We start from the raw sequence: 27,945 nt of genomic DNA on the forward strand, positions 1-27,945 counted from the left end.
ACTTCCTCCTCCCCTAGATCTGATGGTGCCTTACATAAGTAGAACTGAAATGGAAGGGACCAAGGGACAAAGATGAACCAAATGATAGAGTCCCATCCCACAATGGAAGGCAAGAAGGATGGAGAATAGATCGGGGGTGATGGTAAAGGGAGAATAACCAGCTCTGATGTAAGAAAAACGCAGGAAAGGGGACCTGATTAGTAAACTGTATTTAGGGAAAAAAAAACACAAAATAAAACAAGACTCTTTTGTGCCAATATATATACGTGGACAGCACTCATATTAGGACTAAATTCTGGCATACTTTAAAGAAACATTCAATATATTTAACCAATAGTGTTAGTCCAGTTTTCTCTTCAAAGAGCCACTTCTGAAACCCAGTAGGCATATAATGGTTGTGATTTCAGTTGTAAGATTTCTAATTCCAGTTTGGTTTTTCTGGCCAGGAAATTTATTATGTAAAGACCTCCAAGGTTTGTAGCAGAACATCCTTACATTAAAAGACATAAAAGTAAAAGGTAAAAAAAGGTAAAGGTAAAAAAAGGTTAAAAAAAAAAAAAAGATATAAAAGGATGAGCATTCAGACTTTTGGGCTTATCACCAGTCAAATCTACATATAAATCAATAGCTTTACTACTATTATACCAAGAAGTGACCATGTCTTTTCTCTTGCAGAGAACATCATGGGAATGCTATGCAACCATCTGTCAAGGATAACAGTGGTAGCCATGGCTCTCCTATCAGTGGTAAATTAGAAGGCATCTTCTTCAGCTGCAGCACTGAGTTCAATACTGGGAAGCCACCCCAGGATTCACCTTATGGAAGATACAGGTTTGAGATTGTAGCAGAAAAACTTTTTAACCCCAATACTAACTTATATTTTGGGGACTTCTACTGTATGTACACTGCTTATCATTATGTGATTCTTGTTATTGCCCCTGTGGGATCACCAGGAGATGAATTTTGTAAGCAGCGCCTTCCTCAGCTAAATTCCAAGGATAATAAATTTTTGACCTGCACAGAAGAAGATGGGGTGCTGGTTTACCACCATGCCCAGGATGTCATTTTAGAAGTCATTTATACTGACCCTGTGGATCTTTCTCTGGGCACTGTAGCAGAAATCACTGGTCATCAGCTCATGAGTTTGTCTACTGCAAATGCAAAGAAAGATCCCAGCTGCAAAACCTGTAATATCAGTGTTGGACGTTAATGCCCACTTTTCTTATTCTTACCCAGTCCCTTTTCTTCCCCTAAGAACACCGATCCTCTGTTGTCCATTTTCATCACCAGTTGTTTTCCACTGAAGCATGCACATGCCGCTATCACCAAAAGCAAATTGCCATTTTTCAAATTTCATCCAGAGCCGTTTTAGTGTTTCCTATTCCCTGCCCTTTCCATTACTTTCAGTGATGAAAGTTCTCCTCTGACACTTTATTGCCTAGATGCTGCAATGTTTTTATTTTTCCTTTATGCCAAACATAACAAAACAATTATATAAACTGCTTTAGCAAAATACAAAATAACGGCTTATAAATGGTGTTTAAATATGCATTCATTTTAATCTACTGAACAAATATTGGGATAACTCCAAACCGCATGAAAGGGTGTAATTGCAGCATGAGTTAAATCTTGAAGCCTAGAATTGTCAGCACTTCCAACTTGTTGTTTGACAGTGTTATTTATGTTATTTATATTAGCTAACAGGAAACAACTATTGTGTTTCAACATAATAAATATAATAGAAAAATATTTTATTTGTATTGTTGTATAAAATATTTACAATCATATAGAATATATAGAGTTACATTTTAATAGCAATTGTATACATGTCATGAAACCATTTCCCTTATCAAAGATGTAGTTTGTAAACTTCAAATAGTTGTGTATCTGTCCTGTTACAAGTAGATGACTTCAATTAAACAAATTTATGAAGGACATCATTCTGATTCATAAAAGTTATAAAATATCAGGTAAATACAGAGAAAACAATAAGTCTCTGAAATACTCTGCTTCTGAAAGTCAATATTCTTCCCATCCAAACTATATGAAAATGTGAATTTGTTCAACATCATGCTTAAACATTACAGAAAACAGACATACAAACATGGTTGGTACAAGAGAAAATGTCGACCTTTTACTTATTCTTACAAAGGCAAAAATAATAAATGTGTGTTTTAGTACAAAATAACACAAAACTATATGCACTAAAGTCGATGAAGCAAATAAAATTCTGGCTTCTTTTCCAAGGTGTCCCAACAATTTCAAACCTTTCATTTTGTACAGAATGAAGAGTACCTACAACTCATGAGAATGCTTGTGACTTTACAAAGTATACATAGACCTTGGAACATTAAGAAAAATGCATATTCCCAATTGAAAAATAGTTATATACTCTTATAGTAAACAAAAAGTTTAGCAATCATAACTATGGTCACATTAGATTATATACTGCAGACCACAGATCTATCCAAAATACCTATTTTCAAATTTTAATACAATATTTTATTTTAATATAAACATCTGTCAATTTTAGACAAAGATAATTCACAAAGTACATGCTATAAGAATGAACTTTGGTAACCAGAAATGTAAAATTTCAAATAACAGATAAAATAATGTGCTATTTTTATATAGAAATAAAAAATTAGCAGTGACACATTCTAGTATGCTTTACTGAATAGCCTAGCAGACTTAAGGGACAAGGTAGATTTTTTTTGTCACTTAAAAATACTATTAGAACTTTCAAATAAATTACATTCTTACTAGCTGTATTCCTTTCCACATAAAAAGAAGAGTTTCTTTTCCTCCTCTTATTGATTTTTTAAAAATCATGCTCTTTTCCATACACTAACATAAGCAGTTTCTGGACACTAAATAGACTTTCCCTAATAAGTGGCCCATTGAACAAGTATTATTTAGATTTGATAAAATATTAAGATATTTTTTGAAATAATTATACTGACTGTGCATTTTCTGCTTGGCATGGAGGAGACTGAATTTTTTTTCCAATTATACTGTTAGCTGTTATATGTTCCCCCATTTAAATCCTCCTTCCTCATTGATGGTTGCTCTTGCCATCCCTTCTTAAAAACAGCTAATACTACCACTAAAGTGCTTCAATTTTCAATATGTCAAAACTACCTAGCAAGAATGGCAAAGGAAAATAAACTTGACCTTATCTTGGTTGAAAGTGAGCACAAACATTTCCTGAACCTCAGATTGTTTTGGCCACATCTTGCTTGCTGATGAGGACCTCTAATAGTCTCAGTTTGGCTTTTATGTGCTTGTATTCATAGTACTCATCTGCCATTGGTATCCTGTCTTCCTTTTGTGGACTTCTGCAAAACAGAAAATACTGTCTTTTAGCTCATAATAAATCAAGTCATTAAAAATCCTTTTATAATGTTTACATGAGAAAGTACAGAGTAGAAGTTTCCACTTGGTTCTTGCATCATGTCTTTTTTACCTTCCCTTCCACCTTCACTCACTCCCTCCTCCATGTGTCATTAGGTTTTTGTATAATAGTACACTTTGAGAACTTGAATGTCATGGGTGTTTTGCAAATATATGGTCCACTGCATAGACAGACAACAATGGAGCAAGTAAAAAGGAAAAAAAGTCCAAAAACCAGAACTCTCAAGGCATTCTTAGTCTAGTCATTCTCCCATTACTCATACCACAGTTCATGCATATGAAGAATGTTCAGCCCTTACAATGAGAGTTGTTAAAAATTCAACCTAAAAACCACATAAGTTAAGTGAAATAATTTATATAAATTTATGGCGATAGGGGAAAAAAGCTCAATGGTTACCTTATAAACATGAAATACTTCCAAGTTTTCTTTTAATTATAATACCTATCTCTGCTAATGTGTAGTAGAATCAGTGAGATGTTCATGGATTGAATTTATATGAGTCTGAATTGCAATGGTTCTCTTTGCACACTAATTCTAAGGCTAGACATCTAACAATGCATATTTTATACATACTCATTCTAACTACTATATGTTCTTGCCGTTTACTTTGAAGAATGTTTGGGTACCATCTGGAGTTAAAACCATTTCCTTTCCGCAAAAATATGTGGCCAGGATATGCTATCTAAAGGGAAGTAATTGCTTCAGGATCTTAGAAGGCTCTTGTCTCCTTGGTTGATAAGATTACCTATTGCTTTTAGAACATTTTCATTCATGACTTTGAAATACAAGGAGTGGAAAACAGATGAAACACCACAGTTGCTACTGACTATAAACATAAATACTCTCTAATATTAGTGTGGCTGAATGTAGGTAAATAGAAAGCATCTAATGTTTTACCTATACTCCCTTCTATTTTCCCAGTACTGATAAAAGATCTATCTCTCACAAATTTAAAAAAAGCATGAATCTATAAAGATTTCCTAAGAATGGAGTTATCTACTTGTGATGCACCACTATACACTTCCCTGGAATTTAAAGTACAGAACTCAGAACAGTACACAAATCTGTAGATAGGGTTTCTCTTAAATATTGTCTAAGTTATTTAATAGAATTCCTTTGCCTCCATTCTGTATTATGGACCAAACTTTTAACTGGGCCTCTAAATACCACCTTAATTTATATAAACATATCTAAGTGAAGAAATGGTCTAATTTATCAGGAAACACTAGTAACCCTAACCCATCATGCAACTTTTCCCTGGTCCTACAGACTCTGTTTTGGTTAATAAACAAGAGTGTATTGGCCAGAGGCGCCTGGGTGGCTCAGCTGGTTAAGTGACTGCCTTTGGCTCAGGTCATGATCCCGGAGTCCTGGGATTGAGTCCCACATCGGGCTCCTGTCTCAGCGGGGAACCTGCTTCTCCCTCTGACCCTTTCCACTCTCATGCTGTTTCTCTCTCGCTCGCTCTCTAATAAATAAATAAATAAAATCTCTTAAAAAAAAAGTGTATTGGCCAGAATGAAAAATTTTGCTAAGTATTTCCTGAAGCAGTTTTCCCATTATGTAAAACATGCTAATGTGCTTGGCTTATAACTGTTCAGTTCCTGGCTTATAACTGGTACAGTTCCTGGCTTATAACTGTTAATGTCATATCTACATGATTATTCCTCTTGCTTGGCAAATATTACCAAGAACATTTACAGTAACTTAAAAATTTTAGTAATCCATTTGCATGGTTATTTTACCTTCTGGGCAGGATTAGGCCTTCCTAATAAAATTTCTTAGGATAACAAGATTAAGATCCATATTTCCTAACCATTCAACCCTTTGATTTTAGTTGTGATATACCACCACTTTGGCATTTAGTTTAAGTATATTACCACAAGAGGGCATACAACCTCAGTCAAATACAGGCATATCTGAAGTAGGGTTGAGACTCAAAGGTACAGTAGAATACTGTACATAGGACATCACTAACTTCCCTGTACATCAAAAGGTATGCCAAATACCACTGGAGCTCCATTAGGCAGGACTACTAGCACACCGGGGTGGTCTCAAACTCTTTGGACTCCTGGGTACATACAGATTTAAAAAATGTAAATGTAAAAGCTGTATGGAAATTCTATAAAGGGAAAAAATGGAAATGGAAAAAGAAAACAAGAAATTATGTTTTATATTCTAAATTTAACATCCACAAAACAATTTTCACTAGATTAGTTAACATCAACAGAAGGTAAATAACTTGGATTTGTAGCAGTCAACTGGAAAAGGAAGATTCCAGGTAGAAAACAAAGTGGGTTACATCTGTATTTGCTGAACACAAAACATTTCTGACTTAATAGGTCAAATCCTATTGTACAGCTCTGGAGGACTGCAATGGAAAAGCTGCTAAGAGGTGAGTAGACCAAGCTTTCAAGGTGCTTTAGAAAATAGTCCCTGTCCATCAGGTAGACCCTTAGTCTGCTGAAATGAAAGCAATTCAGGAAGGGCAGATACGTAGATGGAGAGGAATACTGAGGGGCCAGTGTATCAGTGACTCCCACCTCTGCCACCTTAATAACTTTGTGACTTTGGGAAAGTCACAAGACAGACAGAACAACTATAGCTTCCCAAAGTATTCCAGGAAGTCCAATCATTTCATCTTTACATCTTACAACCATGGAAACAGGCTCCAGATAGCTAAATGATTTGTCTCTTTCTCCTCTGGAAGTAGATCAATAATCTTGAATCTTATGATTTTATTATATATATAATAACATCAAATAGATTATATACATATACACATATATAATTACAGACATGTAAAAATACATATATAAATTATACATATAAAAATTATATATACATTGACAATACACCAAAATTTAGAGGAAACTAATGGAATGCCTAATGAGACTTAGGTTGACAAAAATAGACAAAGAGAGGACATAGCTAAACATTTATGTTAGGGATAGAAAGAATAGCTATGAACATCTGACTTGAAAATAAATAAGGGCAGATCCTTAAGTTTAAAAGATACATTTAAAACAAAAGAAGAATTATTTAATAAAATAGGAAATAACTTGTGAAAGTAAGTAACCCAGAACAAAGAAGTTATATGGGTTGAAAAATCAAATAGATTTTTTAAAGGTTTAGATAAATTCAATAGTTATCAAGAGATTTATTATGCAAAGTTAGGGATTTTTGGATTTCATCCTTTATTTCTTAAAGCCTGATGTCATACTTGATAGCTACAGCCTCCCATAAACATACCTAATAACGGCACTATTAGAATGTTGCATTAGACAGATTTTGAGTCTAAGTCACTGTGGAAATTATTTACATCTTATATAAAGTCCCTGTTCCTGCCAAAAACTGCAGTTCATTCTTAACAAGAGTTCCCCAGGAAATACTAACTTAAAAAAATCTCTGCCCACACTTACCTTCCCGTTTGTTTAAAAAACTGTTCTTCAAAGTCTCTTAAGGCTTTCCGAAGTCTCTTCTTGTCAGCCCTAGTTTCTCGGAGATGGTCAAGAAGTACAGGCCTATATCAAGCAAAAATATATTTGCCATTACTGAGCTCTGGCATAATTGAGACATCATAAGATTTATCTATTCAGCAAATCATATTATGATACAGAAGGATTCTTCCTAAAAGAGTATCTTTTGAATAAATATAGTGCATGTAGAGCCTGATCACAGGGAAGCACATAAGCAGAGGATGAAAACAATGTCATAAGAGAACAGATAGACAGAAGGCAAGCCAGTGGAATCCATTATAAAATATGGTGAGGGTAATGACCATATGAATGGATAAGGGAGACAGAGACATTTTGAAAGAACATTCATCAGTACTTGGTGATAGACTAGAACTAAGAGGCACAAGAGGAAGAGAGTTTAAAGAAAATTCTACACTTAATGTAGAGTATGGGGAAAATGGCAAAACCCCTTGGGAATGAAACAGACCTTATTCAAAATAAAGCTAGAATTACACTGCAAATTCTACTCACTTCATTCTACTAAGCTAAGAGAAAAGTCATGCACTTTTAGAGCAGGAATTTTTATCTAGGAAACTTGTGCATGGTTTCAGAATTTTGAACTCCCTGTTTTTATTGACATTTTCTTAAAAAAAAATCCCAACACCCCCCAAAAGTTAATAACAGCTGCTTAATAATAACCAACCAACAATAAATAAATGAAAGAAAGGAAAGCGAGGGAAAGAAGGAGGGAAAAAGAGAGGAAGATTGATTTTCTGCTTCCAAACAGGTTACTTCTCAGAGCTGAAACTGAGGTACCAGCTGATTCTACAAGCACACTAAAATCCTAATTTACAACTTAGTCCTTAGTCCCACCTCGTATATTTTTGGGGATTCCACCCCTATCTTGGGATATACATTCACCACACTATAGTAATACATGTTAAAGGAAATCTCATAATCTGGCCTGTAATATACAAACCAAAGAAGGTCAAATGATCAAGAGGAATGCCACCTACTGAATAATGATAATGATAACAATAATGATAATATTAATGAAAATACAAATAGCTCCTGAGGGGCCATTAGGAGCCTAAGGGCAGCTCATTTACTTATGGCCAAGGGGATCCCCAGGCTGGAGAAACCATCTTATCTAAAGGAGTAGATGGACTAGGATAAAGGCCCTGACAAATACTGACCTACATGGGATCCCAACTCATTTTGGTCCAGCATATTCAAAAGCCAGCTGTGCTTCACACACTGCCAAAAATTAGACTGATGCCAGACCCTGCTGAAAAGATGTGCGGCTGTAGGAAATTAGCATTTATGGCACCTTTAGGACCTTACTGGGAGTGTTGGTTCTTCATGACTTTGTCTTCTCAATTCTCCAGTCAAGAGAACAACCAGATTATGCTTTTAGGCAACTGGTGGTTCACATTTTTAAGAGAATCTAATAGCTCTTGAGAATTTTGTATGCACATATAAGGTATCCCAGACAAAAAGGAGTTGAAAAGAGACTCCATACTCAGGATTCACACTCACATTGTAGCCTCATGTAAATTGGACATGGATAGGGCTGGTTGTTTGATTTCTTTTTTTTCATCTGGCAGCAGAACCCTAACAGGCTCAGTCTCATTAGAGAAGGTGAGGTGGTCGCCGACAGGAAGGTGAGATGCTGGATCTGGCAAAGAAAGTTGTTGGCTTCCCTGTGGACAGTCTTCATCAGAGTCCTCTTCCTCCTGCTTATCATAAGCAGAGTTAAATAAAGTCACAAAATGCTAAGTGCCTCTTGAAGCAAAAACAGGAAGAGGAACCGTAAATAGACACCATGAAAAGAGTAGGTGACCCCTGTGTCTACTGAAAAACCAGAAGGAAGCAACCAAGAGGAACTCTTCCTCAGTTGCATCAAAAATCTTGCAGAAGTTAATGAGCAAAGAGGCACCCTTGCTGTGCTAAATGCTCAGCAAGTTCATCTCTGCTGGGCCAAAGAAGGCACAGAATCCAAGATATGGTCCAATCTGGGCTGCACTGCCTACTAGTTCCTCCCTTTCACCCAGACCTTCTGGGCCCCCAGCTTCATAACAGTTACATGGGTTAGAAAGAGAGGAACTTCAGATACCTTTGTCATCCAGAAATACCCCAAATCAGGTCCTGGGGTGGACCACATTCAGATACAGAGGATATTGAGAAAATTGACAAATTCAGGGATGAGCTCTAGGAAGGCCAAAGCAAAATGGAGTTATTCCTTAACGTGTTCTGCTAATGCTTATCACAACCCAAAGATTTTCTTGCAAGGAAATCTGAAAATCATAATCCATTTTAAATCATGCTTCCTTAATGGAAAAATTTTAGAGATTATGACTCACTATTGCATTTGTCTTTAAAATTATGAAAGTATAAATGTAGTCAAGTATACTTAAATGTATATTTGTTAATATTTATTTCTTTTTATATTGGTATCTTGAACAAGTGACTGAATATTAATGGAGTAGGATTTGTGGTGCCTTTCAAGTTCTGTATTCCCATAAGTCATTCTTTATTAAAAATAGTCTAACTCAATTTCAGTAGCCATATTTTCTATCGAAATAAATCTTGTATCTTACATAGTGATGGTCAAATGGTACCAAAAACAAATGTTGCATTATGTCAAGGAACATGTAGTCAGTTTTCTTATTCAAGAAGAAAAATTAACAAAGAGAATAGAAAGCCTCTGTTTGGTCTAGCTGTGTTGTAAATTAGATAATGCCAAATTGAAATTCATCATTTGTTCAAGAAATGAAAGCAAATTGGGATGCCTGGGTGGCTCAGTCAGTTAAGCATCTGCCTTTGGCTTGGGTCATGATTCCAGGGTCCTGGGATCGAGTCCCATCTTGGGCTCCTTGCTCAGCGGGGACGCTTCTCCCTCTACCTGCCGCTCCCCCTGCTTGTGCTCTCTCTCTCTGACAAATAAATAAATCTTAAAAAAAAAAATTCTTTTTGAAAGCAAATGTTAAAACTGGCTTCAAAAATACAATTGCTATAAATTCCTCTTTCATAGTAATTTTAATTATCAGCCACTGTTAAGTAAATATTAGGCTTAATGGAGACCACATTTCTACTTTTTGAATAACAACTGGCCTCGTTAGCAGTATATACTGCCAAGAAGGCTTATTTATAACTGTCACAGTGCTGCCTCCCTACCTAAACTATACCAAGCACAAGTAAAGGTTTCTAGTAAAAGCAAGCATCCTAACTTACAATTGTTGGAATAAGGGAAGGTGTTGACAAGATTTGCTTGATAATCCTGTATCGGTCATAAAGAGGCTTTATGAGGTTCTTGTCTTGCTTAGCTACCTGAAAAACATGAAATTAATTATTGTTCCTTTCTTAGATGAGAATGAAAACATGTCAGTATTTTTTAACAGGCAGAAAAAAAAAACAGTTTTGAAGTCTCAAAATAGGAGATTAATAATTCTATAATACAACAGTAATTAGAAAAAGAGAAGACATTTATAAGATACTATTTAAAGCACATGTCAATTTTCTTCTAGGAAAAGTTTCTTAAAGGATAGGTCCAAGCTTAGAAAGATGTTTAAAGCTTTCTGAAGGAATCCAAAATATGTAAATGGTAAGAAGCCTGTTATTTATAAAAAACCCATATGTGATTGAGACCTATCAATTTTTCTTCTGAAACATGTATTTTATCTGGATTTTCATGATTACATTCACAAATACCAACCTTGCTTAGGGCTTCATCACAACAAGCTTCGAGTATATACTAGCTTACTGGCTAGCTCTGATATAAACTATTTTGGATACAACAATTAACTTATTTGAATCCTCAATTTCTTACCTGTACAACAAGGAGGTTGGAATTACAAAGTTCCTTCCAACTAAAAAATTTCATAACCTCTTGGTCCAAGAATGTATTCTCCTACCTCTCTGCTGTATGACCCATCCCGAAGCACTATTTTTAACAGGTCACATTGTGCATAAAAATTTTAATAGCTTCCTATTTATCTATCAGTCTCCTACCTGTCTACCTCACCATCACCTTTCCATCCAAAGTGACCAAACCTCTGCTTGCCTTGGTTTTGCTCCTGGCTGTGTATCCTACATTAATTTGCTACATATTTTCTACATACAATTTCCCTTTCACTCTGGTCAGATGGTTCTCACTCAGCAGGTAGCAAGAAGGGATGGGAGAAATAACACATAGCATAATCACCCAGGTATCTTTTGTCAAAATACAAATACTCAAATGTGCTATCTGCTTATCTGCCTTCCAGATCCATTTGCTGGAAAGAAAAGAACATGGCTTAAGTATGTGTATTTTTTAAATTTCCTAGTTATCCACATGCTACTCTACCCCTACCCAGTTGAGAACTATTCTGGCCCATATTTATCTCCCTTTACTCTGAACTTCTCTGTCTTATTATCTGGGCCTTCACTATTTTCTGTGTTTCAGTTTAGTCTGCCCAAATGAATTAGGAGTTTTTTGAGAACAAAGATTATATCATATATTTTTTAAAATTTTCACAGTACCCAACACATCCCCTTCCCTGCTATAAATTTATCAACCCAGGTTTATAAACAAAGGTACCCTAATTTTTAACAATCTTCATATAATTCCACAGGCTATAACCTAAGGCTCCTTCATTTTCAGTAGAAAGAAAGGCTTTCTATAGAAGCCTTTTAAATATTATTGGTTAAGTAACCCCAAGAACCTTTCATTTACTGGCCCAATCATTCCTTAAATATTTTCTTAGTCATGATACATCTTACCATAAAAAACAAAACAAAACAAAAAACAAACAAAAAAACCCTTTCATAAGGAAAAAAATCTCAATCCAAGTTCAGAAAACATTAACATAGTGTTTTTATTCAGTGTCTCATTGGGGCTTATATTCCATAGAAAGCACTTCAGAAAATGATGCATTTAACTGTTATTAGCATCTCTCTATGGCAGTTTGATTTTTGTAATTTTATTTTTAGTATATTCTCTGGATTCCAGAAAAGCTAAATTTAGTCCTAAAAGAAAGAGTGACTAAAAAGCAAGTTAGAATGATGAATACTATTATAGAAAAGTATCTTCCAGAGATGCCAGATGAAAATCAGTGTCCATGTACAATGTATGCACTCATCTTCCACTCTGATGAGTCCCTGATTTTACTCTTAGAATCATTATCAAAGCAATCCCCAAAGAGAGACATGAGGGTTCAATGGCTGTAAATACAAAATGGTGTCAAAACTAATTCTATAAGTGTTCGTCCTCAAATAGGAAGACAGGCTGCCTGAATAAGAAGGGTTAGTGATCAGACTATGTGCCAGGAGCTGTCTTCCACTCACAGACCTATAGAGAGAAGCTATGGAAGACCTGCAAGGTCAATCTTCATGAAGGAAGATGAGTCAAGAGATAGGCTCTGCTTGAGTAGCTCAAATCTAAGGGGCAGACATACATTTGACTTAGCTATTCCTCAGTCATTTTCCGCTAAGAATCAGACAATTGCCCCTCTGTATTCAATGACTGTTTCTGAAATGCATCCTCCCGGCCTAGTTCGGCATATTGGTGGCTGTCCGTGGTATGTCAGATGTATCTAACTTTTGATTTTTGTTATGTGAATGGAGGAAACAAAGACAGTGTTGAGTAACCTGAAATAGCCAGAGAGAGATATCCAGAGCATGAATGGACTGTCAGATTTAAAGATAAATAAAGGAGATAAATCCCACAAAAATACTTAGCCTAACTTCCTTCTCCTCCATTTTTTATGGCATCAGAAAGAGTGGAACAAAAAAGAGGTTGAACAAAAGGGGACTGTGCACAGAACAGTTTGATATGATTTGTTGACAGCTTGACAACTTTGCCATAAAAAAATTCCTAAGACCCCTACCTAGTAGTTTATTTGAATCATCAACCTAATAGGTTATTTGGAATAGTAGCTCCCAAACAAGCTGGCAAGACAGAACTGCTGCTGAGTAGACAGGCTAAGTGTATTTCTTTCTGAGCCTTGGTCAGAAACTTGTTTGGGAAAAAAACTGCCATAGCTTCCATGCTTTTACCATCATGCTTGTTTTCCTTTCTCCCCATGGCATTAGTCCCATGCATTCCCTCACAATAAACCATAGAAACTTATTTTAAAAATCATTTGAATTAGCTCCATAATCAAGATCTCTCCTAAAGAGGGAAGGAGTAATGGGAATCAATTACTCTAGCTTAGAGAGTCAAGTGTTGTCAAGCTGTTCCTATGTCTGAGTCTCCCCAGCATCTCACCAAGTGAGACAGTATATATGGAACAAGTCTGACTTTTGAACAAGTCAAACGATGTGAAAAATCAGTAATGAACATAATCATACAAAGCAACTGCTGAAGAGAATGGCTTGGTCAATATAAAAGATTTCTAAGGGGATTGCAGATTAGTATTAGCCTTGAAACCAGAGGACATGAGTTCAGATAATCAGTTTTAAAGCTGACCTATTTTTAACATGGAAAATTATGTAAGGTCTGAACCACAGATTTTTAATATAGAGAATATATTGTTATATTAATATATTGTTTTAATAAGTTAGCATATGTAAATGTCCCTGACAAAGAGTCAGGTGTACTAAATGTTATTCAAGCTACAAACTAAATCGATTTCAGGTTACTATCAATGTTGTACATTACTAAAAAAGGAATACCACGGTGCTATTAAATAAATTTTAAGAATAAAAAAATGTGAATCTATTTCTTTATACAAAAAGCTATCCAGAATATACAAAGTGAAAAAAAGGATAATTATATAATGTGTTATTTTTAGTTTTAAAAGGGGACAAATTAAGAATATATATTGATACTTTCTTGTATATGCTTTATAGAAACTCAAAAAGTACACATAACTCATTAGTAACAATACTTACCTGCTTGGGAATGGGAAGCCTCAGAGCTAGAAGCTGGCAGATTGGGTGACAAAGTCTTTTTAATGTGTAGCCTTTCACATTTTTTTGAACTATATGAGATAATATTATCTATTAAGAAAATTATTTTTATTTTTTAAAAGGAGAAGTAGGCAAAAGAACTTGATGGGATCTTCCTTTTGATGCCCTTTACCTCTAAGTTTCCTTCTCTTCAATGTATAACAACCACTATATTTTCACTATATATACAATTTATAACAATCACTATATTTTCATTTGATTTTAAAAAATAATTTTTTTTTAAAATCTGCTTTCTTCCTCAAAGATGCTGCAGTTAGTGAAGGCCCAGAAGTAACTGCCATTATCATCTAGTTAGTAATTTGTGCCGTGCCCCTAACACCACCTACAGTTCTCAGAAAGGGCAATAAAATGGGTATAATGTGCCAGCACCAATTTGGGATTTTCAAAAGAAAAGGACATAAATAGGCACCACAGTCAGACCCAGGGGATGATTCATTCACTTCCAAGGGCTCAGTGGATACCCTGTGACCCAGAAGTGATTACCTCCAAAAATCATCCATTAATAGAAGAGGAGGAAAATTACTCTATAGCAGTATCTGAATTGACAAGGCAAAGCTGCAGGATTTATCAGCTTTAGTATGAGCTCTGACCAAGTACCAAATGTAAAAATTTTACAAAATTTTCTCTCTAGAAAAAAAAAATTCTTCATCTCAGAAGTTTTAGTATTTAATGTATTTTCAGCAGTAAAGCAAGAACCCCAGATAAAAACCATCTTTCAATTTGAGTTTAAAGAAATGGGACCTTTTCAGATAATCTCAAACGCTAACAAGCTCACTGAGAAGCGAGGAATAACATAGCTACTGTGGAAATTTGCAAACCTCCCTTGGCTTCTGCTGTGATTTGGGGACTCTCCTGTAGGAACCACCTGATGGTTGACTAGCCACTTTATGGTCTGCTATATTCAACTTCCCCAGGAACAATACTACAGCTTTAGATATTGAGAGCTACATGTTCTATTACAGATGCTTTCTATTTAAAGGGCCTACCTTTAGCCTACTGCAGAGATATCTGAAGGGGCTACTGACATTTATTAAACAGTTCAACAGATACTTCATTTAAAATAATAGAAATAAATTGCCATTTAAGCAAAGATAACTTACAAAGAACTCAAATACGCTTCTCTGATCTTTAGATTCTCCTGTGCATGCATGTGCCTATATTTGACTTAGATGCCTCCGTAGGGTGGCCAATCATCTGCATTTTCCCAGGATGAAAGCATCTGAAATTTTCAGCATCCAGGAAAATCCAAGGAAACCAGGGATGGTTTGTCACACTATTGCTCAAAGATCTTAAAATAAACATGTTCAAAACAGACCTCTTAAGTTTTCAGTCCCATACCCAATCTGTTCCTCCTGTAGTATTCCCCATCTCAGTAAATGGACCCATCACCATCTTGGATTCTTCCTTTCCTTCACTCCCTACTGTCCAGTGATTCATCATATCCTTTGATTCTTCATCCAAAATATACTTTGAATAGGTCTATATCTTTCCATCTCTAAGGCTATCATGCTAGTCCAAACCACCCATTTCATCTTCCCCTTTCCATTCTTTCCCCCTATCATTTATTCTTCACACAGCAATCAGAAAGATCTTTTCGATATAAATCACACCATGTCACTTTCCTGTTTTCAACAACTCAACAGCTTTCCCATACTTTCTACTCCCCTAAAAGGTACTGTGTCAGGGCCCCCAGTCTATCTTTCTGACTTCATCTCATGCCATCCTGTGCTCTAGCCCTCAGACCCAAGAATTCCAAGTATGTGCAAGCTCTTCCTTCAAGGTCTTCATTTGCAGTTCCATCTGCCTAAAATGCTTTTTGCTGCTTTCTTGGCCTGCAAATTCTTAATGAAGAATTTAATATGTCATCTATTGTCCTTCCTAATCACCCTATATAAAGTAGAAACCATACCCATTATGTTTAATTCTTTGCACACTATTTATCAAAATCTTTAATAATTTTATTTATTGAACTGTTTGTTATTGTATCCCAATTCCCAGAAGAACATGAGCTCTGTGAGGGCAGCAACCCCCAAAGCTTCTCTATCATATTATATCCATGATGTATCATATTTCACAACACATAATAGGCATTTGAATATCTTTGCAAATGAATGATTGTGCACCAGTCACCAGGCATCTTTCCTTACTGTCACAATAATTATATGAGTAGGTATTGTCTGCATTTTATAGATGTTGAAGTTGAATCTCAGAGAATTAGTTCACTTGCTAAGTGTACATAGCTAGAAAGTAGCTTGTTGAAGCACTGAGTCCTGATCTAAGTCTACTATACCAATCCTAACTCATCCCTCACTGCACTAATCAAGTAGAACATAGAATTAGGACTTGGGTGTTGACCAAGCTTCTTTTATAGATGTGGCTAAGGTAACTAGAAAATACAAGAAAGACCATCAGAAGCCCTGAAAGATAGAAAACCACAGATGTGTCTCTGTGTGTGTGTGTGTGTGTGTGTGTGTGTTACCCACTTATCCACTGGCTATCACAAAAATCTAGAATCTTTGGTGGGAGGCCAAGTAGATGATAACCTATTCACTTTTCACAACACATAATTGATTATTTTTAAGTCTAAACATATTTTGTTTAAAAAAGGCCCATTTCTGCTTGTAGGTCACAAATCTCCATGTAAAGGAGAAGTCCAGGGGCATATGGTAAGCCTTTTGGCATTTGATATATGTTGCCACCTTATGATTGAGACTAGATAATGTGCAATAAAACAGGTAAAGGCAGCATTCTCTTCAAGAATACTTGATTTCAAACTTAAATATGTTAGTTTATTAAGTCTCTGTCCATTCACTCAGCAAACTTTTATTCAATACCATGTACAGACACTGTAGGATCATGAGCTACAAACAACTCTTCTACTCAAGAGGTCTAAAGTATAAAATAAGAGACAGAAAATGTCATATAGCATAATTAGAGCTATGATAGGGGAGCTACAACTCTTATTCAAGAAATTAAAGGCAACCATACCACTTTTAGAGTTGAGACAGAAAGGACTACAAGGAAGGTTCCCTGGCATAAGTGAAATGTAAGCATAGATGTGCAGGATGAGGAGGAATTAGCCAGGTAAATATTAATTGATTTCATTATCTTCTTTGTAAAATATGATAAATATTTTCTTCAAGCTCTAGGCTCATGTATCCAAATGTCTAATTGACAACTCTACCTGAATGTCTCACAGAGATTTCAAAACTAAGATGTCTAAAGAATTCAGTTTTAAACGTCTTATCACCTAACACTCTTGTCCTTACTATGTATACATCATCCCAGCTTCATTATTTTTTTAATAAAACATGGTAAAATGGGATTGTGATACTAATCTTGGGTTAATTTGCTCACTTATTGGGGGAACTGGGCGAGAAAGAGATATGATACACCTAATATCTTTGTCATTTGCTTCCCACCAACATGTAATACTGTAACTTCCAGAATAACATCATGGAATTAAGTGGCAACACCCATAGGTCACGGCCAATAACTTACTAAGAACTTACCTGACTGAAATTTCAGAGCCAGTCTCCTAAAGATGTTTTTGTGGTGCCAAGTGCTCCTATAAATTGGTAAAAACCATAATCTCACTGACACTGTATTGTGTGTTGGGGCCTATGAGGATATGGTGAGGTACCTTAGAATCCTCCTGAGCAGGAAGCTGCTCTCTCTTCTCCTTCAGGCATGTTAACACAGCATCTGGAGTCTCCTCTCCAGAGGAGCATGGCTCAGGACCCACAGCTTCTGGCTTCCCATTCTCTCTGGGGACTGCGGGTTGCTCACAGGACAGGTTTCTAGGTGGGCCTTTGGGAACACTCCCTTGTTCTTCTGAGAGCTTCAGCTTTAGTTCTAAGAGAAATGCCATGAGTTACCATGAACAAGGAGGACTCACTGGGCTTAAAAGTAGAGAGCCTTTCAGAAATTCCCACAACGGATGTGAAATCAGTGGAATTGGATGGTGTTGCTGACGGCTTTCCACAGGGCAAGGGCAGCCTCAGTAACCAGAACCAACAGCATAAACTCCCAATCAGATGTAGAAACAAATGGCTCTAGAGGCTGGAATCTCATGGAAATGGAGTAACTCATGTGTAGGAGTAACTCAGTGGTTTAAATTTCAGAGGATGAACTCTAGACGAAGACCAGTCGTACTGCCCCAAAGATTTTACCCGTTACCCACCATAACACCTGAAATTCTACACTCAAAGGTTCATTTTCTTGAGTTTGGAAGTTTTGTGCCATTAAGAGTCCCTGTAATAATAATGCAAGCACTTGTAACAAATAAATGCAAGCACTTGTAAGGCATTACACATGTAGACATCTGAGGAAATACAGGAGGAATGGGAATGCCAGCCCCAACTTGACAGATGTCACAATTTTGTCTGATGTTATCTTTTAAAATCCAGGAATCACCATTATTTCAATGTGGTTTTATATAAGCCTACATAATTAAAAATTTAAAAAAAGCCACCTGGGACATGTCAGGGAATTACATTTCAGAATATGCTAAGGGGCTGATAATGTCCATGTGGCCATTTGTATTGATTTCTCAATTACACAGCTCATTTTGTTTGATGTTTGTTTTTTAGTTAGATTCTGGTATGGTGTTTAAACACTGCATATTTTATAAACCTGCTACATCATTACAGTTTAATACCATGAATTAATATTCCCTTCCAGTTCCTTATCGCCACCCTTTTAGAAATTTGGAAAAAAAATTCCCCCGTCTCTAAAGAGGTATCAAAATAAGTACGTGGAGAGAGGAAGAAAATAAATTTTTATTGGTAAATACCATAGTACTTTTAAACGGATTTTAGAGTTAATCAATACTCACATTAATCATGTCCAGAGAAACACAGAAAGAAGAACACTGGATTAGGAGGTAGGAGAAATGAGTTTTACACCTAGCTCACTACCTCTCAGATATGTAACTTGTCCCTATCTCTGGACATAAATGTCCTCATCTGTGCAATGGGGGATGCAGAGTAAATGATTGCTCAGGTCTTTTTCTAATATCCAAGAATCCAGTAACCCAGGGAAGTTAATACTCCACATGTTGAAATGCTCCTGGCACTGAAGTGAATCATTCCACTTCAGAGTCTGTAGTTCCTCAGTCTCTTTATAAGGAGATATTAGATGGGGCCAAACAATGAAGGGGACCCAGGACCCTTTATTTCAAAATAGAGCCTCCAATCTAGGTGAGAGACAAGGTTAAAGAGGGCACAGGTGGAAAAGAATAAAAAAAAAAGTGCCTCGGAGCACATTATCAATATTTTAACTGCTTCCTTTCTGGAAAAAGAGACCCTTGGCTGGCCCTTACCTTTGAGTTGTTTACGACCTTTAGCCAAATCATTCATCCATTTCAGGACTTCAGGATTAGAAGTCTTGTCACCATGTGAAGGCTACAAGAGAGGGGAAAGTGTGGGTGGGAGGAAGGGAGGAAAAGAAAAAGAAAAAAGGAAAAAATTTTTAAACAGCCAAGACACACAAAGGTAGTTAGAGACATATAAACCTGGGAGAGAAATTCAGGTGTGACAACTCCAGTTGATAGAGTTCCTTCTGAAAAACAGAGCAAACATTCTTGACCTCCTCCACATTTTCATCCTTGCCATGGGCATTGTTTCCAAACATGCCTAGTCACTCAGTACTTTTCACATAGCCCTAACCATGCCAGTCCCCTGCAGTCTAATCCTCAGTCACCCTGTGGGCCACCCACACCCCAGAGTTGGTTGCCAGGCCGTTCTTCATATCAGTGTGGTTGACTGCACTAATATAAACCAGTGCTTATTCCCTCACCTGTGCTCACGCGCATGGTTTATGACCACAACCTGTCTGGGTTATACTGACAAACTGGAAGATTTAGGTCCTATCAGTCATTTCCACAAACCTGAATAAAGGAGACCCCAGGATCTCTGAAACCTGACAACAGTCTGAGGAGTCAGTATTTCAGGGGGGTACCCAGATTTCTAATCATCTCACTGTTTATAGACTCAATATCCTACTGGGCTAGCATTAAAGTAAAACTTAATCATATATGTGTGGCCTTGGGAAAATTACTAAGCCTCAGTTTCATCTACCAGATGAGGATTATAACAGCATCACCCTCACAGGGTTGCTGGAAGGGGCAAATTAGTTGATGTACATAAAACAGTGAAAGCAGTTACTGGCATATGCTATACACTATAGGTGTGTTAACTAGAACCACAAATGTTATTATTATTACTGGCAGTGGTGATAGTAGAGTGTTACTACCAGACTTTCACAGGAATTCTGGATATGTCTTCACCAACAAACATATATGTAGGGGTATGTACGTCTTACCAAGTAGTTAATAGAACTTGGATGTGGCAATAAGAATGTATTTTTTTATTCTGGGAGGACATGACTCTGTTAAAACAAATCATTCACTTTGATTTCTGGATTTCTCCTCAGAGCATAAAAGTAGATTCTTTACAGAAAAGAGAAACAAGGAAAGAAGGATGGCCAAACATACTTAGCCTCCACCCCCATAGGTCAGTAAGATCTTTCTTAAATAAATCAAGGCCACCCTGTTAACGTCAATGCAGGCTCAAGAAGATTAATGGCTACTCTGAATTGAGTATATATAAGGACTACTATATAGGAATGTTCAGGATGCCCTGATCATAATTATAATATCGCCAGAAATGTGTACATTGATAGTGGCTAAGTCTAGGGGCTCTGCCATAGGTTTTTTAAGGATCCACGAAGTCTGTGTAACATCAGCAAGTTGTTGGTGAGAGAAAGGCATCAAGAGAGAAATGTGTTCCTCCTAGATTCAAAGGGAAAAAAACATGGTCATCAAATGTACGTGGGATTATGGGCACCTGGGTGGCTCAGTTGGTTGGGCATCTGACTCTTGATTTTGGCTCAGGTCATGATCTCATGGTCCTGAGACTGAGCCCAGCATGGGGCTCCACACTCAGCGTGGGAATCTCTCTCTCCCTCTGTCTCTGCCCCTCCCCCTCTGGCACACACACACACACACACACACACACACACACTGTCTCTCTCTCTCTCTAATTAAAAAAAAAGGTACACGGAATTAAATGTTAATTGTGAAACATAAGGCATGGTTCTGTCACTTCTAGTATGATGTAAAAACCATACTTTTAAAATCAAGATGGAAAAAGAAGATTGAAGGAAAACAACAGTGGGTTTTTCCAAGGGGAGCTCAGATGGTTTCCATGAGCGAAGCCCTGGTTTCAGTACCATGGACAGTGACATAAGGACACACCTCCAAAACCGCTTAGCCTGGTCCTACCCATGATGTGCTAGAATGAAGCACTGTGCCACTTCCCTGTTATATAGTTTAGTGTGCTGGTTTCGGGTAACAGTCTGGTTATATGGACAGCCAATATTTTACATTTGGTTTCTCAAAATCCTCACAGAATTCTCCACTCTGATCTGAAAACACATCTTGTTCATCTGGAACACATCTTTTTCACTAGATATGCTCTATACAGTTATCATCTTTTTAAATAATGTTAAGAACAAGAACAAAAACCTAAGACCCTACACCAAGGACCACCAAAGAAATCAGCTTTCACTACCGCAAATAGGACTTAGGAAAATTTCAAGGCTGATTTTTTTCTGACAAAATATTTTAAAGCCTGAAATCATTTTCTGAAATGAATTTTTTATTTCCCTACACCTGGGGGAGCTTTCAAAAGAGGTTAAATCAAGCTCACAAGGATGGCAGTTTTCAAATCACATGGAAAGTTTTCATGTACAAACTGTGGAGATTCAAGCCTTCTAACTTCTAAACTGAAATATTCCAGTTTAATAGACCCCAAGGGGATAAAACCCAGAAATTACAGACTCATAAAGTAACAAGTCCAAAGTCACAAAGTTCCTAACTAGCTGTATTTTGTCCAATGCAATTAAAACGGGACCCCCAAGGCACATGACTGAGGATATCACTGGACCAGATTTGTGGTCTGTCAAAGACAGTTCAAAAGACACTTTAGAAAGAATTCTGTATTAGGAATGAAAAGACCTGAGTTGTCTTGGTTATGTCAATTCTTCACTGTGTCATCCTGGGGAAGTCATTTCCCTTCTCTGAGTCTCAGTTCCTTCAGTGGTCAAATGAGAAATAAGACTGACTGATTCCTTCTAATTTTAATATTCTCTAATTTCGCAAATAGTGGACATCTGGCTGAAACAGCCTTTTCTAACTCCATAAGTGTAACGATAGTTAAGTGTAAAATTAATTGTAGGGAATAAACACGGTTTGGGATAGGAATGTAAAATGGTCACATTCAACAGAGGGAAAGATACATGTTGTACTAGGGCATCAGACTAGCACAGAGGCCCAGGAGGAGCTCAGACTGAAACACTAGCTGTGGGTGCTATTAATTCCACAATCAGCCTGCCAGGAAGCAAATCCTTACACATTAATTAAGTCCATTAATTAATGGACCATTAACATGTCAAACCTCTAACCAGAGCCTGGCGCCCTGGCAGGAAGGGCGAGGGGAAGCCCCGTTCCCTAAGACATGGAAGGTTCTGGTTACACCAGAGACTTTTATACACACTGAGGCAGTGGTGACCATGAGGCTCTCCTCTACTGCTCCCAAATTCATCCATCTGTGTTTGTGAATGTTTAAGTGTGTTGTGTGGGCATGTGTCTGCACTAGCCTGAAAACTTCTCTAGACAAGGGCAGGAGGTACCAGAAGAAAATCCTTTCCAAAATAGGCAGTCTGTTGGGGGGCTATTATAGTCGAGAGTAGTAATCCAGGGTCTGTGGCTGTAGGGAGGAAATCAGTAAAGAATTAATGTGTACCATTTTTCTTCATTTTTGGGCAAGGCAGAGGCAGTCGTGGGATAGCCTGGTCAAATATCAGTCAAATAGATTAAAAAGTTAGTAATACCTAGGACCACTTACTTCCTTTGTGCCAAATTCTATAGTAAGCATTATATATGCACTCCCTCATATAATACTCACAAACTTAAGAAATTGCTACTAACATAAACTTCACTATGCAGATGGATAAACTGAGACTCAGAAAGATAAAGTAACAAGTTCGAAGTCACAAAGTTCCTAACTAACTGTGCCAGATTCAAATTCAGATCAGCCTGCTTCAAGGATGGCCAGGTAACAAGTATTAACAGGCCCTGGGAATGGAGCCCCTAGTTGTTACTCTACTGTTTCCAGTGTGAGGATATGACAGATCCAAAAACATTCCAGCAGCAAACAGAGAAAATTAGCTTCTCTCAAGATATCTAGAACTTTCACAAATGAGGACACTAACAAATTTTACTTCTATTCCTCCATTACGAAACCTACTCATCTTTCATCTACCACCCCCAGTCTGAGCTGATAGAACACAACTGCCTAAGGCAAGTTACAAGTCTTTTCTGGGCCTCAGTTTCCTTATCTGTAAAATAAAGGCCTGTACTTGTTATGTGTAGAGTGCCTTCCTGCTCTCAAGAAGTAAAAGACAGTAAGCAGCTGTCACTGCCTGACTTTGAGGAAGAAAAGAACCTTCAACACCCTCACTAAGGTGACAACCTCACTAAGGTTGTCTCGAAGGGCAGTCTGATTTTTTTTTTTCTATTGTGCAAAGCCAAAAAAAAAAAAAAAATCACTCCTTATACCCCTCTTTTATTGGATATGAAGCCACTGTGGGAAATAGGAAGAATGGGAGAGTGGAATATCACCCACTCTTGCCTCCCACCCTGGATCTTATCCCACTCACAGGGATGTGCCGATTGCCTCTGTACCACGTGCTTAGTGAGCCTTTAAATATTTCAAGATGTATGAGACATTATTTCCTGTTCTCTTTTATTCTGATAACAAGCTATCTGGGCCCTCTGCCAAAGACCCAATATCTTTGTACAATTCTACATGAATATGATTTTTGTCTATGCCATGGTCACCCTTAAGGAAAATAAATAGAACTAGCATTGGCCATAAGGACACTTACCTCTCTATTGTTTCTCATGTAATAAAAGAAAAGGTTCATCATTACAACACTGCAGCACCAGCATGAAGACCGGTGTCTGACAGGAAAGGATGGACTGGGGTTTGTTGTTCTGAGTGACCTGAGCAGATGTCACTTGATAGGTCCTCATCTATCAACCAGAGGTACTCTTATGTCAAAGAAGATTCTCTCTCTCCCTCATTCTGTTCTCAGTTAGAGATTCTGACCTTTGGGTCCTTAATACGTTCTTACAAAACTGCAAATAGTAAAGTGTTAAAAAAATAAGATCATAATTCAAAAGCTTTCCAAATATCAGTCCTAGAAAAATTAGTAATAATAGTGTTCCTCAGGGGAAAAAAAGAGTATCAATATCGTATCAGTTTGGAAAGAAGAGTTATAATCCATTATTAGGAAATATGTGATCAGGGTCAAATTACAGCCTGTGAGAATAGGACAGATCCAGGAAGGGAATTCAATTCATGATGGGTCCTGGGTTGACAAATGGAAACAGCTGTTCCCTGGCACAGAGTGGTAACCAAAAAGGAAGGACAGGAAAGCCCACATACTTCTGACACAATCCACTCTTAGGTCAAACCACAGGGCCCTTACCCGGTATTTCTTTTCTTGTTCGAATTTTTCTTCAAATTTCCGAATTTTTCGCTTGAGACTCTGGATGTGCTTAGTGAGCTGGGTAATGGTCTGTGGCTCCTTGCCATCACCACAGCTGCACCGTGAAGAACTTCGGGGCCTGTAACAATTGTAGGGAGGGACAGAATCATCAAAACCCATGGTCTTCCCATAAACATTGCTGCTGGTCTATAAACCAAGCTTCCTGGATTAGGGCAGTCTGTTATTTGATGAGTCTACCATGGTGGCATCTGCTTATTATTAGAGACCACCAATCACAGAATTCCATTATGGGAAAATGCCATCAGGGACTTCAGTATATAAATGTCAGAATATTAGTCCAGGAAAATGCATTTCCTAAAGCTTGGAGGAGGCCAATTTAAGACCAAAAAGAGACATCCTGCTGTGGTGTCATCCCTGACAGGTTGCATGAGACCCACCTAATAACATTTTAAGAAGATATACTGACACAACAGAGCCTTTGAAAATCTGATAAGAGGAATGGACCCCCCCCCTTGGAAAATTCATTCACCCTCTCACATGGCACATACTTTATAATAGCAAGAATCCACTAACTCCCTCAAGTCCATCAACAGACAGCCTGTGGGCTCAGGTTTGGATAAATTCATTAATGACCACAGAAGTTACCAAGGAGAAACTAGGGATTCCCTGCACATGTTTTCAGTCAAGGAATACTCATTTTAGCTATGCATCAAAATTATTTGTAGAATTAAAAAAGAAGTGCACAGTTCCACACTTTTTTTTGGTGGGGGTGGTGGGGGGGTGGTGAAGGGCAGCCATTGTAAGCTACCATTTTTCTAGAATCTAAGAAATCGAGGTGTACAACTCCCAAGCACTGCCACAAGCCATCCTTTGAGGCCACTGTGGGCATAGAGAGAATATTAAGCTCGCCAAGAAGGATATTCCTGATATCTGCATATATATATATATCCTTACTTAGGACTCTTCTCATTTCACCAGAAACATTCAAACATGCAAGCCCTGGGGTATCCTGCATTCCCTGACCATTTCCTCCTGAGACAGCAAGATCTAACACAGCATTCCCAACTAGAAAGTACAGACTGTTGCCATGCATTGCTCAGGTCTCACAGTTGCATTTGGTAAGCATGTTTGCACTATTTTAGACCTATACTTCATTGTAGGTTATGAATGTAGTACTGGAAAAACTGTATGAAATGAAGATAATAACAAAACAATGTTTTCTTACATCATAAACTGCTGAGTGCTGGGTGGAGAAGGGGCTGATTCAGGGTCTAAGTTGAATCTCTGGCTTTGGCTGAAGATGGAGCATCGTGGTGACAGCAGTGGGTTGTCACCATCAGTGATGTGACAGAGCAGCCTGCTAGTCCCAACAGACTGGAGGTCTTCTGGTGCACTGTCTGCTTCATTCTGCCCGTCTTTGTGGACTGGTGCAGGGTCTGGGGAAACAAGATAAATCATCAAGACCTAGAAGTGACAGAGGCCTTGAGACTGTCATGTTCCTAAGTAAAGATCATAAACATTCATTATAATGTCCTGCCTCTTTGTCATTTCTTCCTTTTGGGGATATGAAAAGCTTTCAAACTACTGTCATATTTGTTCTCGGAGAACCTGGGCAGAAAATATTAAAGCCGCCACCACCACCACCAAAAATGGAAACACAAATTATTTTGGTATGAATTATAAAATCAGCCTAGCCCCAAATTACAAAAACCCTCTATTTCATATTATTTGCATATGTTAAAGGGTGTATTACAAAATGTTACAGTGAAAAGGGAAACAATAAATGGAGCTGAAGCAAAAGAGGACAGACTATGAGGAAGAAAAGAGACAACAGGAATGCCAGGAAGGCAGGAGAGTGAAGGACGCAGGGAGGTAGGGAGAGGAGGCCATGGAGAGAAAATCGTTCAGCAGCGATTAAAAATGATGGAGAACTCTGCTTATCAACATGGAATGATGTTCAGAATATACTAAATGAAAACCACAGATTTCAAAACAGTAATGATTCCATTTTACGTAAAAAGCATACATTTTTGTGTCCAAATAAATGTACCAAAAGATCAAAGAAGCTACTTAGAAAGTACAACACGTGGAAGAAAAAGCCTTGAGTTGTCCTGAGTATTTGCTGGGCAAAACTGAGGAGTTTTGGCTGCTTCTTCACTAGGAATGATTCTGTTTATTTTTCAAAATTTTATGTAGCATTTTATTTTTGACAAAACAAGACAAAATAAAACAAAATAAAACAAAACAAAACAAAACAAAGCAAACCAAGAACAAAACCTGCTCCAAACCCTTTCCCCAGCTAGGATGCTAGGTCTGTGCCTGAATTCTCTGATCATTCCCCCTCTAAATGAGCTCATTACCTTCCTACCCCAGGGTCAGTCCAGAAGGTGAGCACACCTGTGCTATGGAGGCGAGAGCAGGGAAGTGAGGAACATCAGGACATGGAGTCAGAGTGGCCAGGATGAGAATCTCTACATCATGGGGCTCTAGACAGCTATTCAAGCAGCAGCCAAAACTCCTCAATTTTGCCCAGCAAATACTCAGGACAACTCAAGGCTTTTTCGTACTCCTACCCCAAATAAAGAAAAAAACAAATGTTTTCTGGGTGAATACCCTGAAAACCCTGCAATCCACTTTTCCAAAATAAACATTTATCAAAATTTGGTACCGGATGACTCTTAATCAGGTTTAAAATGGCTCATGTTCCCCAGAGCTTGAAATGCAATTTGCTTTGTGTAACATCAAAGGTCTGACCCCTTGTGTGTTTTCAAATGGCTTCTTCGCTGTTGAGTCGCAGGCTGGGAGCCGCGATAATGCCTCCTATTGTGCCTCTGAAGTTCATGGACAGCATTCTATCAGTGGCGGAGGCTGGTCAGAAATGCAGATGAGGCCTGGGGAAGAGGCGGGGCGAGGCCTGCAAGCAAGGAGCACTGCTGTGTCTGACAACTCGCCACAGGCCACACCCTTGCTAAGAATAATTTACCCAGAAAACACGGTTTGGCAGGAGCCCTAAGGAGTAACAGGAGTAAGAGTTACTAATCAATAAATCACAACATGTGCTAACAATCACTTTCAAAACCCACCAGGAGGTATACAGTTTCCTTACCAAATCCTTTTCTTAAATCACTAGGCCCCAAGAAGAAATGCATTGTATTCATATTACCTGTCTTTTGGTAATAATGATGGGGAAGAAAAGAATCTCTAGCAAGCACCTGGGACCCGTGTGTTTTGGTTGAAATGGGAAAGGTCTGAGGCCTTCAGCTCTTCAGCTCAGCTGGGGCCTAGGGTCAAAACTAGCAGAGTCTCTTGGTGCTGTTTTATAAAGCCAAAGTGGAGGCACTAGGGCTCTTAGCCATCTGGCTGAGGTGGAGGTAAGAAGAGCGTCCACAGGGCACAGGGCACAGTGCTCTCTTGTGACGCTGGGCAGGGGCAGCGAGCCACTGCTCCCAGTCAGCCACGCAGCCACAAGGGTAAACCACCGACACACTAAAGCCATTCTCCATACAGCCGTTCTGTTCTCCTTTCAGTACAGTGTTCAATAAG

At 37.9% G+C, this 27,945-nt stretch overlaps 2 protein-coding genes across 6 annotated transcripts in view; one reads left to right on the top strand and one right to left on the bottom strand.

The window, feature by feature from the left end:
* LOC118019459 (phytanoyl-CoA hydroxylase-interacting protein-like) overlaps positions 1-2,185 on the top strand; it is an 82,991-nt gene extending 80,806 nt beyond the window's left edge. The window contains exon 5 of the mRNA XM_035018659.1: positions 676-2,185. Within this exon, the coding sequence (XP_034874550.1) occupies positions 676-1,210 (535 nt within the window). The 3' untranslated portion in view covers positions 1,211-2,185. The remainder of the gene's footprint in view (positions 1-675) is intronic.
* The window catches only part of LOC118019443 (protein FAM13C), a 152,069-nt gene continuing 126,167 nt past the window's right edge, over positions 2,044-27,945 (bottom strand). For 2 of the 5 annotated variants that reach the window (XM_035018636.1, XM_035018618.1), the window contains exons 7-14: positions 25,628-25,838; positions 24,382-24,520; positions 19,148-19,229; positions 17,468-17,679; positions 10,108-10,203; positions 8,413-8,609; positions 6,838-6,939; positions 2,113-3,338 (exon numbers count right to left, since the gene is read on the bottom strand). In XM_035018636.1, the coding sequence (XP_034874527.1) occupies positions 3,215-3,338; positions 6,838-6,939; positions 8,413-8,609; positions 10,108-10,203; positions 17,468-17,679; positions 19,148-19,229; positions 24,382-24,520; positions 25,628-25,838 (1,163 nt within the window). In that variant the 3' untranslated portion in view covers positions 2,113-3,214. Of the gene's footprint in view, positions 3,339-6,837; positions 6,940-8,412; positions 8,613-10,107; positions 10,204-17,467; positions 17,680-19,147; positions 19,230-24,381; positions 24,521-25,627; positions 25,839-27,945 lie in introns of all 5 variants that reach the window. The other 3 variants (XM_035018629.1, XM_035018611.1, XM_035018645.1) reach the window with 2 other exon arrangements.

This window comes from Mirounga leonina, unplaced genomic scaffold (genome assembly GCF_011800145.1).
Source record: "Mirounga leonina isolate KUSES-001 unplaced genomic scaffold, KU_Mleo_1.0 Mir_108, whole genome shotgun sequence".
Taxonomy (NCBI): Eukaryota; Metazoa; Chordata; class Mammalia; order Carnivora; family Phocidae; genus Mirounga; species Mirounga leonina.